At 51.7% G+C, this 11913-nt stretch overlaps 1 protein-coding gene across 5 annotated transcripts in view; it reads right to left on the bottom strand.

The window, feature by feature from the left end:
• Positions 1-11913, bottom strand: part of ankrd13b (ankyrin repeat domain 13B) — a 112267-nt gene that overhangs the window by 37478 nt on the left and 62876 nt on the right. For all 5 annotated transcript variants that reach the window (XM_078422614.1, XM_078422616.1, XM_078422615.1 and 2 more), the window contains exons 3-5: positions 10348-10472; positions 7593-7638; positions 3374-3517 (exon numbers count right to left, since the gene is read on the bottom strand). In XM_078422614.1, coding sequence (XP_078278740.1) covers positions 3374-3517; positions 7593-7638; positions 10348-10472 — 315 coding nt within the window. The remainder of the gene's footprint in view (positions 1-3373; positions 3518-7592; positions 7639-10347; positions 10473-11913) is intronic.

Genomic DNA, 11913 nt, shown 5'->3' with positions numbered 1-11913 from the left:
CAGCCAACCTGCCCACCCTGCCCACACCGGCCCACCCTGCCCACCCTGCCCACACCGACCCACCCTGCCCACACCGACCCACCCTGCCCACCCTGCCCACACCAACCCACACCAGCCAACCTGCCCACCCTGCCCACACCGGCCCACCCTGCCCACCCTGCCCACACCGACCCACACCAGCCCACCCTGCCCACACCAGCCCACCCTGCCCACACCGACCCACACCAGCCAACCTGCCCACACCGGCCCACACCAACCCACCCTGCCCACACCGGCCCACACCGGCCAACCTGCCCACACCGGCCCACCCTGCCCACCCTGCCCACACCGACCCACACCAGCCAACCTGCCCACACCGACCCACACCGGCCCACCCTGCCCACCCTGCCCACACCGGCCCACCCTGCCCACCCTGCCCACACCAGCCAACCTGCCCACACCGGCCCACCCTGCCCATCCTGCCCACACCGACCCACACCAGCCAACCTGCCCACACCGACCCACACCGGCCCACCCTGCCCACACCGGCCCACCCTGCCCACCCTGCCCACACCGACCCACACCAGCCAACCTGCCCACACCGACCCACACCGGCCCACCCTGCCCACACCGGCCCACCCTGCCCACCCTGCCCACACCGACCCACACCAGCCAACCTGCCCACACCGGCCCACCCTGCCCACCCTGCCCACACCGACCCACACCAGCCCACCCTGCCCACCCTGCCCACACCGACCCACACCAGCCCACCCTGCCCACCCTGCCCACACCGGCCCACCCTGCCCACCCTGCCCACCCTGCCCACACCGACCCACACCAGCCCACCCTGCCCACCCTGCCCACACCGGCCCACCCTGCCCACACTGCCCACCCTGCCCACACCGACCCACACCAGCCCACCCTGCCCACACCGACCCACACCGACCCACACCAGCCAACCTGCCCACCCTGCCCACACCGGCCCACACCGGCCCACCCTGCCCACACCAGCCACCCCGCCCACTCTGGCCAACATGGCCCATCTACACTGCTTTAGTTTATTCTAGGTTAGTTCACTTTACTTTAGTTTAGTCTAGGTTAGTTCACTTTAGTTTAGTTTAGTCTAGGCTTTTCACTGTACCTCGGTACACGTGACAATAAACTAAACTGGTTCTGCTTTTCATTCCTGCTTCAGTTTCACGTCTGCACTAAGCCTCGCTCCACTGAGTTTCTTGGTCACATTAACGGCACCAGTCTCCAGCAAGCTTCCCTCTGGTGCCTGTCGGCCGGGTGGGACTGGTGAGAATGACGCTGCCTTATCGAAGCTAATCAATCCGTCAGTGTGGGATGTTCCATGCGCACTGCGCGGCCTACACTCACCCTCTCCCTGAGCCCTTGAGAAGCCAAACAGACACGGTGTAAAGGGATTCTGTATTAAAGATCATACAACAGTACAGCACAGCAACAAGCCCTTTGGCCCACAATGGACACTGCCCCACCCACTGAGTTACTCCAGTACTCTGTGCCTGACCCACTGAGTTACTCCAGCACTCTGTGCCTGACCCACTGAGTTACTCCAGCACTCTGTGCCTGACCCACTGAGTTACTCCAGCACTCTGTGCCTGACCCACTGAGTTACTCCAGCACTCTGTGCCTGACCCACTGAGTTACTCCAGCACTCTGTGCCTGACCCACTGAGTTACTCCAGCACTCTGTGCCCGACCCACTGAGTTACTCCAGCACTCTGTGTCTTTTGTGTGGTAGCCAGCATCTGCAGTTCTTTGTTTTTACACTTAAACTGACTGGACAATAGACAATAGACAATAGGAGCAGGAGGAGGCCATTCGGCCCTTCGAGCCAGCACCACCATTCAATGTGATCATGGCTGGATAGCATGCAACAAACAAGCTTTTCACTGTACCCGTACCAATAAACCCACACGTGACACTAAACTAAACCAATCTAAACTAAACTAAAACTAATAGAAATGAAATGAAACTAAACTAAACTAACTAGCAGGATACAGGCCATTCGGCCCACAATGTCTTTACTGCCCGTGATGCAGTGAGCAATCAAGGAGTCATAGAGTGATACAGGATGGAAACAGGCCCTTCGGCCCAACTTGCCCACACTGGCCAACATGTCCCATGTACGCTAGTCCCACCTGCCTTCGTTTGGCCCATATCCCTCTACACCTGCCTATCCATAAGGTCATAAGGTCATAAGAAATAGGAGCAGAATTAGACCATTCGGCCCATCAAGTCTACTCCACCATTCAATCATGGCTGATCTATCTCTCCCTCCTAACCCCATTCTCCTGCCTTCTCCCCATAACCCCTGACACCCGTACTGATCAAGAATCTATCTCTGCCTTAAATATATCCACTGACTTGTGGCCTCCACAGCCGTCTGTGGCAAAGAATTCCACAGATTCACCACCCTCTGACCAAAGAAATTCCTCCTCATCTCCTTCCTAAAGGAACGTCCTTTAATTCTGAGGCTGTGCCCTCTGGTCCTAGACTCTCCCACTAGTGGAAACATCCTCTCCACATCCACTCTATCCAGGGTTTTCACTATTCTGTACGTTTCATTGAGGTCAGCTCTCATTCTTCTAAACTCCAGTGAGTACAGGCCCAGTGCCAACAAACGCTCATAACAGGTTAACCCACTCATTCCTGGAATCATTCTTGTAAAACCTCCTCTGGACCCTCTCCAGAGCCAGCACCTCCTCTGGACCCTCTCCAGAGCCAGCACATCCTTCCTCAGATATGGGGCCCACAATTGTCCATGTACCTGTCTCGATGTTTCTCAAATGTTGTGATAGTTATGTGAACCTTACCCTCATGTGCCCTCACGTGAACTACGCCCATGTAGGTTTAGTTTAGTTTAGAGATACAGAGCTGAAACAGGCCCTTCGGCCCAACGATTCTGCACAGACAAGCAATCTCCACACACTAACACTATCCTACACACACTAGGGACAATTTACAATTATACCAAGGCAATTAACCCACAAACCTGCACGTCTTTGGAGTGTCACAGAGAAAACCCATGTGTACGGTCACGGGGAAAAGGTACAGACATTGGGTTATATAGATAGATAACAGGCCCTTCGGCCCAACTTGCCCACACCATGCCCAACATGTCCCAGCTATGCTAGTCCCACCTGCCTGTGTTTGGCCCATATCCCTCTAAACCCTGTCCTACCCATGTACCTGTCTGAATGCTTCTTAAACATTGTGAAAGTCCCAGCCTCCTCTGACAGCCCGGAGAAAGCCCACACAGGTCACGGGGAGAACGTGCAAACTCCGTACAGACAGCGCCCGTAGTCGGGATGGAACCCGGGTCTCTGGCGTTGCGAGGCAGCAGTTCTACCCGCTGCGCCCAGACTGACCTTGCCCACGGAAGATGAAGCTTCGGTTTCCTCGCTGCCAGGTCATGTGGTCAAAGCCGAGCAGCGTGGTGTCCACACGCAGGTTCTGACCACTCTTCCACACGCGGTACGTGTCACTCGGGCAGATCTTGGAGACGAGGGGCACTGCAGGGGCAAAGAGTGGAGCAACACCGTCAGCATCAGTCTAGTACACGTACCATCAGCATCAGTCTAGTACACACACCATCAGCATCAGTCTAGTACACACACCATCAGCATTATCCACCACACACACCATCAGCATCAGTATTTATTCACAAAATGCTGGAACTCAGCAGGTCAGGCAGCATCTCGGGAGAGAAGGAATGTGTGATGTTTCGGGTCGAGACCCTTCTTCAGACTGATGTCAGGGGGGCGGGACAAAGGAAGGATATAGGTGGAGACAGGAAGATAGAGGGAGAACTGGGAAGGAGGAGGGGAAGAGAGGGACAGAGGAACTATCTAAAGTTGGAGAAGTCGATGTTCATACCACTGGGCTGCAAACTGCCCAGGCGAAATATGAGGTGCTGTTCCTCCAATTTCCGGTGGGCCTCATTATGGCACTGGAGGAGGCCCTTGACAGAAAGGTCAGACTGGGAATGGGAGGGGGAGTTGAAGTGCTCGGCCACCGGGAGATCAGTTTGGTCAATGCGGACCGAGCGCAGGTGTTGAGCGAAGCGATCGCCGAGCCTGCGCTTGGTTTCGCCGATGTAAATATGTTGACATCTAGAGCAGCGGATGCAATAGATGAGGTTGGAGGAGTTGCAGATGAACCTCTGTCTCACCTGGAAAGACTGTTTGGGTCCTTGGATGGAGTTGAGGGGGGAGGTAAAGGGACAGGTGTTGCATCTCGTGCGGTTGCAGGGGAAAGTGCCCGGGGATGGGGTGGTTTGGGTAGGAAGGGACGAGTGGACCAGGGAGTTACAGAGGGAACGGTCTCTGCGGAACCAGCATCTGCAGTTATTTTCTTATATCAGCATCAGTGTAGTACACACACCATCAGCATCAGTCTAGTACACACACCATCAGCATTGAATTGAATTGAATTGAATTGAATTAAATACATTTTATAGGCCAGGTATGCATACATACAGGGAATGTGCCTTGGTTTAAACCCTCATCTGCACGGAATGGAAGGGAGGTTGGTTTGTGTGAAAGTGTGGGCGACTGACTGTGAGCCTGCTGCAGAACCAATAACCCTGGGGCTTCATTACGGAGAGAGACCCATCACCTGTGTCTACGTTTACAGCCCATGGAAAGGATGGGCAAGATCATCCCACACTACCCTCTGGTGTTTCAATAAAACTAACAAGCACTTACGCTGCAAACTGCAGGGGTGATTTAACAGAATCTACTCCGCCATTCAATCATGGCTGGTCTACGTTTCCTTCTCAACCCCATTCTCCCGCCTTCTCCCTGTGAGCTTTGACGTTAACTGTCTTAGTTTAGTTTAGAGATACAGTTACGTGGGCCCCCGTCACCAGAATGATATTGTTTCCAGTAGCCCCCGGCAAGTAAAGGCGGCACAGTGGTGCAGCGGGTAGAGCTGCTGCCTCACGGCGCCAAAGACCCGGCTTCCATCCTGACCACGTGTGCTGTCTGTACGGAGTTTGCACGTTCTCCCCCATGGGTTTTCTCCGGGTGCTCCGGTTTCCTCCCACACTCCAAAGACGTGCAGGTTTATAGTTTAATTGCCCCCAGTGTGCAGGGATTGAGGAGAAAGTGGGATAACGTACAACTAGTGATTGATGGTTGTCACTAGGGTTGCCAACTGTCCCGTATTAGCCGGGACATCCCGTAGTTTGGGCCACATTAGTTTGTCCCGTACGGGACCGCCCTTGTCCCGTATTAGTAGGGTTGCCAACTTCCTTACTCCCAAATACGGGACAAAGGGTGACGTCACCGCCCCGCGCCCCACGTGACCTCACCCAGCCAGCGGCCACGTGCTCCCGCTCCACTAATGGCGGCCGCCCGGGCGCCGCCCAACGGATGTTGCTGAGCAACCCGCCTACTGGCCCGGGCATGACATGGACACAGTGGGCCGAAGGGCCTGTTTCCATGCTGTATCTTTAAACTAAACTACGACAGATAATGTTAAAAGTTATGGGGAGAAGGAAGGAGATTGGGGTTGAGAGGGAAAGGTAGATCATCCATTGTTAAATGGCTCAGTAAACTCTTTAGAGATACAACGTGGAAACAGGCCCTTCGGCCCACCGAGTCCGTGCCGACCAGCGATCCCCCTGCACACATTCACTAGCACTAAGCTACACACTAGAACAATTTACAACCTTACCAAGGCCAATTAACCTACAAACCTGAACAACTTTACCCAATATATTCCTTTCGTGATTTTTTACACATCTATAAGCTTACTGCTGTGCCGGAAGGAACTGCAGGTGCTGGTTTAAACCCAAGATAGACACAAAATGCTGGAGTAACTCACGGGGCAGGCAGACTGAAGAAGGGTCTCGACCCGAAACGTCACCCATCCCTTCCCTCCTGAGATGCTGCCTGGCCCGCTGAGTTACTCCAGCACTTTGTGTCCATAAGATTGCTCCTCGTCTGTTGTCCATCGTCCCTTACCCCTCACCTGTCACCCTCACGTTCTCCATGGGCTCTGTGATCTCTAACAGTAGTGTGTGGGACACTGTGAGTGCAGGCTAGATAACCTTGCAATGCCTGTGCTGTTTGACAGGCTACACATGTCTCCGGATTGATATTCTTGACAGCAGTTCATTCGGACATGGAGGGATTATCCCTGGATTATCAATTAGAAGTGACCTTGATCAGCTCTGATCACCAACGTCCTGGTCTACCTTGCGAGAGAGTGCTGAACTGAGCTGGATATCAGTCTGCAGCAGGGTCCTGACCCGAAACGTCACCTATCCATGTTCTCCACAGATGCTACCTGACCCGCTGAGTTACTCCAGCACTCTGTGAAACGTCACCTATCCATGTTCTCCAGAGATGCTGCCTGACCCGCTGAGTTACTCCAGCACGCTGTCTACCCAAGGTTTTATTGTCTTGTGAACTAGCAATGGAGCAATGCTATTCCCACTCACTGCAACCTAACACGCCCATTAACCTAACAACACACAGATAAGAAATTACAGAGTTGTGGACACGCCCAGACCCATCACACCAACCAACCTCCCTTCCATCGACTCCATCTACACCTCACGCTGCCTCGGCAAGGCCAGCAGCATAATCAAGGACCAGTCTCACCCCGGTCACTCCCTCCTCTCCCCTCTCCCTAAATCCCTTTACATCCCTTAGTCTCTCTTCAGCCACCGTTTGCCTGCATTACGTGCACAAATCCTCCATAAAGATAAGAGGGCAGGACAAAAACATAGCTCGCGTTATTTAGTTTAGTGTCGAGACACAGTATGGAAACAGGCCCTTCGGCCCACCGAGTCCGTGCCGACCAGCGATCCCTGCACACTGACACTATCCTGCACACACTAAGGGACAATTTCACATTTATACCAACATGCACCAAGCCAATTAACCTACAAACCTGTATGTCTTTGGAGTGTGGTAGGACACTGAAAACCCTGGAGAAAACGGGGAGAACGTGCAAACTCCGTACAGACAGCACCCATAGTCAGGATGGAACCCGGATCTCCGGCGCTGTGAGGCAGCAGCTCTACCCGCTGCGCCCATGGTGCCCCACGTCGGTTTTTACCAATTCCCACATAAGTTAGCGTTGCCAACTGTCCCGTATTAGCCGGGACATCCCGTATTTTGGGCTAAATTAGTTTGTCCCGTACGGGACCGCCCTTGTCCCGTGTTAGTAGGGTTGCCAACTTCCTCACTCCCAAATACAGGACTAGGTGACGTCACTGCCCCGCGCCCCACGTGACCTCACCCAACCAGCGGCCACGTGCTCCCGCTCCACCAATGGCGGCCGCCCGGGCCAGGAGGCGGGTTAGACAATAGACAATAGGTGCAGGAGGAGGCCATTCGGCCCTTCAAGCCAGCACCACCATTCAATGTGATCATGGCTGATCATCCACAATCAGTACCCCGTTCCTGCCTTCTCCCCATACCCCCTGACTCCGCTATCCTTAAGAGCTCCGCAGTGACGTCACCCTTTGTCCCGTATTTGGGAGTGAGGAAGTTGGCGACCCTGATATAAGTAGAACGGAGAGCTGTGCACATTCCCCAGCCACCCGTCTCTGGGTGGTTCCATCGCACTCACCCCAGCTTGTAAACTCCCATTTCATTTCCACATAGAAGTCTTGTGTCTGTGGGAAACAACAAAAAGGACCGGGGGTAAGAGAGACGATTACTTTCATCTACAGATATGGCACAGAAACACACACACCCCTCCCCGGCCCACCGAGCCCCCGACCAGCGGCCCACCCCCTGAGTTGCCTCAGCACTCCCTGCCAGAGGAGGTCGTTGAGGCATTCACGAGTACAACAGTTAAATACCTGGACACCGACATGGAGAGGAGAGGATCAGAGGGACATGGGCCAGGAGTGGGCAAACGGGACTAAGATAGGGACATGCTGGTCAGCATGGACAAGTTGGGCTGAAGGGCCTGTTTCCATGCTATGATTGTGTGACTCTGTGTCTCTGTGTCTCTGTGACTATGTGTCTCTGTGTCTCTGTGACTGTGACTCTGTGTCTCTGTGACTGTGTCTCTGTGTCTCTGTGACTCTGTGTCTCTGTGACTCTGTGTCTCTGTGTCTCTGTAGCTCTGTATAACTCTGTGTCTCTGTGACTCTGTAGCTCTGTATAACTCTGTGTCTCTGTATAACTCTGTATAACTCTGTATAACTCTGTATAACTCTGTATAACTCTGTATAACTCTGTATAACTCTGTATAACTCTGTATAACTCTGTATAACTCTGTATAACTCTGTATAACTCTGTATAACTCTGTGTCTCTGTAGCTCTGTATAACTCTGTGTCTCTGTAGCTCTGTATAACTCTGTATGTCTCTGTAGCTCTGTATAACTCTGTGTCTCTGTGTCTCTGTGACTCTGTGTCTCTGTAGCTCTGTATAACTCTGTGTCTCTGTGTCTCTGTGACTGTGTCTCTGTATAACTCTGTGTCTCTGTATAACTCTGTGTCTCTGTGACTCTGTGTCTCTGTGTCTCTGTGTCTCTGTGACTCTGTGTCTCTGTGACTCTGTGTCTCTGTGTCTCTGTGTCTCTGTGACTCTGTGTCTCTGTGACTCTGTGTCTCTGTGACTCTGTGTCTCTGTGACTCTGTGTCTCTGTGACTCTGTGTCTCTGTGACTCTGTATAACTCTGACTCTGTGTCTCTGTGTCTCTGTAGCTCTGTATAACTCTGTGTCTCTGTGACTCTGTGTCTCTGTCTCTGTGACTCTGTGTCTCTGTGTCTCTGTGACTCTGTGTCTCTGTAGCTCTGTATAACTCTGTGTCTCTGTGTCTCTGTATAACTCTGTATAACTCTGTGTCTCTGTGACTCTGTATAACTCTGTCTCTGTGTCTCTGTGACTCTGTGACTCTGTGTCTCTGTGTCTCTGTAGCTCTGTATAACTCTGTGTCTCTGTGACTGTGTCTCTGTGTCTCTGTGACTGTGTCTCTGTGACTCTGTATAACTGTGTGTCTCTGTGACTGTATAACTCTGTATAACTCTGTATAACTCTGTATAACTCTGTGTCTGTGTCTCTGTGTCTCTGTGTCTCTGTGACTGTGACTCTGTGTCTCTGTGACTGTGACTCTGTGTCTCTGTGTCTCTGTGACTGTGACTCTGTGTCTCTGTGACTCTGTGACTCTGTGACTGTATAACTCTGTATAACTCTGACTCTGTGTCTCTGTGACTCTGTGACTCTATATAACTCTGTGTCTCTGTGTCTCTGTGACTCTGTATAACCCTGACTCTGTGTCTCTGTGTCTCTGTAGCTCTGTATAACTCTGTGTCTCTGTGTCTCTGTGACTCTGTGTCTCTGTAGCTCTGTATAACTCTGTGTCTCTGTAGCTCTGTATAACTCTGTGTCTGTGTCTGTGTCTCTGTGTCTCTGTAGCTCTGTATAACTCTGTGTCTCTGTGTCTCTGTATAACTCTGTATAACTCTGTATAACTCTGTGTCTCTGTGTCTCTGTAGCTCTGTAGCTCTGTATAACTCTGTGTCTCTGTGACTCTGTGTCTCTGTAGCTCTGTATAACTCTGTGTCTCTGTAGCTCTGTATAACTCTGTGTCTCTGTGACTCTGTGTCTCTGTAGCTCTGTATAACTCTGTATGTCTCTGTGTCTCTGTAGCTCTGTATAACTCTGTGTCTCTGTGTCTCTGTGACTCTGTGTCTCTGTGACTCTGTGTCTCTGTGTCTCTGTATAACTCTGTATAACTCTGTGTCTCTGTGTCTCTGTATAACTCTGTGTCTCTGTGTCTCTGTGACTCTGTATAACTCTGTCTCTGTGACTCTGTGTCTCTGTGACTCTGTGACTCTGTGTCTCTGTGTCTCTGTGTCTCTGTAGCTCTGTATAACTCTGTGTCTCTGTGACTCTGTGTCTCTGTGTCTCTGTAGCTCTGTGTCTCTGTGTCTCTGTGACTGTGTCTCTGTGTCTCTGTGACTCTGTATAACTCTGTCTCTGTGTCTCTGTGTGTCTCTGTGACTCTGTGTCTCTGTGTCTCTGTGTCTCTGTAGCTCTGTATAACTCTGTGTCTCTGTGACTCTGTGTCTCTGTGACTGTCTCTGTGTCTCTGTAGCTCTGAATAACTCTGTGACTCTGTGTCTCTGTGTCTCTGTGTCTCTGTGTCTCTGTAGCTCTGTATAACTCTGTGTCTCTGTGTCTCTGTGACTCTGTGTCTCTGTGTCTCTGTAGCTCTGTATAACTCTGTGTCTCTGTGTCTCTGTAGCTCTGTATAACTCTGTGTCTCTGTGTCCCTGTGTCTCTGTGTCTCTGTAGCTCTGTATAACTCTGTGTCTCTGTGTCTCTGTGTCTCTGTGCCACTGTGGGGTTCTGGAGGTTGTGCCTTTACCTGTCGCAGTTTCTCCAGGAGGCACGGTATCCCTGATAGGCGTTTGATTGATCTTTGGTAGTCTCGGTAGCGGAGAACTAGCTGCACCATGTCCAGGTCGCCCGTGCTCACAGCTTCCTGGAGACCTGCCGAGCAAAAAGCACAAACGGCCGTCAGTAGAGAGCCCCATCTCCCTCTTACCTCCCCACTGCCTCGTGTCTCCGAACATTCATTCCTCTTTCACGTTGCTTTTAATCAAACGTCACGAGGTGTGAAAAGTGCAGGAAGGAACTGCAGATGCTGGTTTACACCAAGGATAAGACACAAAATGCTGGAGTAACTCAGCGGGACAGGCAGCACCTTAGAGTTGCTCCAGGTTTTTGGGTCTATCTTCGGTTTAAACCAGCATCTGCAGTTCCTTCCTACACAAGCATCTTAGTAAGAAGGGTCTTGACCCAAAACGTCTCCCATTCCTTCTCCAGAGATGTTGCCTGTCCCGCTGAGTTACCAGCTTTTTATGTCTATCTTTAGTTTAGTTTAGTTTAGTTTAGTTTAGAGATACTGTGCAGTGTTGGCAACGGGCCAACAGGCCTTCACGGCCAAGTTAACACTCTACATTATTAACAACTTTGGACTTGAAAATCATACAAAACGGCGGCAAAGGGGAGACTTCACTGAGACGTACCGAATAGTGAGCGGCCTGGATAGAGTGGATGTGGAGAGGATGTTTCCACCAGTGGGAGAGTCTAGGGCCAGAGGGCACAGCCTCAGAATAAAAGGATGTTCCTTTAGCAAGGAGATGAGGAGGAATCAGAGGGCGGTGAATCTGTGGAGGCCAAGTCAGTGGGTATCTTTAAGTCAGAGATAGATTCTTGATTAGTGCGGGTGTCAGGGGTTATGGGGAGAAGGCTGGAGAATGGGGTTAGGAGGGAGAGATAGATCAGCCACGATTGAATGGCAGAGTAGACTTGATGGGCCGAATGGCCTAATTCTGCTTCTATGTCTTATGGTCTATGGAAAGGTGGTGGGTCTTGTGTGTTGTCTCAGTATAATCTACTATTCTTACACTCTTGTATTAAAGTATTGTGCCCATGAATCATAAAGGTTTTACTCAACAGTTACTGAATCGAGGGCGTCACGGTGGCGCAGCGGTAGAGTTGCTGCCTCACAGCGCCGGAGACCCGGGTTCCATCCCGACTACGGGTGCTGTCTGTACGGAGTTTGCACGTTCTCCCCGTGACTGCATGGGTTTTCCATGGGTGCCCTGGTTTTCTCCCACATTCTAAAGACATACAGGTTTGGAATCACAAATTGTCCCCAGTGTGTGTAGGATAGTGTTAGTGTGCGGGGATAGTGTTCGTGTCTGTAGGATAGTGTTAGTGTGCGGGGATAGTGTTAGTGTGTGTAGGATAGTGTTAGTGTGTGTAGGATAGTGTTAGTGTGTGTAGGATAGTGTTAGTGTGTGTAGGATAGTGTTAGTGTGTGTAGGATAGTGTTAGTGTGCGGGGATAGTGTTAGTGTGTGTAGGATAGTGTTAGTGTGCGGGGATAGTGTTAGTGTGTGTAGGATAGTGTTAGTGTGCAGGGA

The sequence above is a fragment of the Rhinoraja longicauda genome, chromosome 26 (genome assembly GCF_053455715.1).
Source record: "Rhinoraja longicauda isolate Sanriku21f chromosome 26, sRhiLon1.1, whole genome shotgun sequence".
In the NCBI taxonomy this organism is placed as follows: Eukaryota; Metazoa; Chordata; class Chondrichthyes; order Rajiformes; family Arhynchobatidae; genus Rhinoraja; species Rhinoraja longicauda.
Note: the sequence above shows the minus strand (reverse complement) of the source record. Positions and strands in the feature narration are given on the sequence as shown.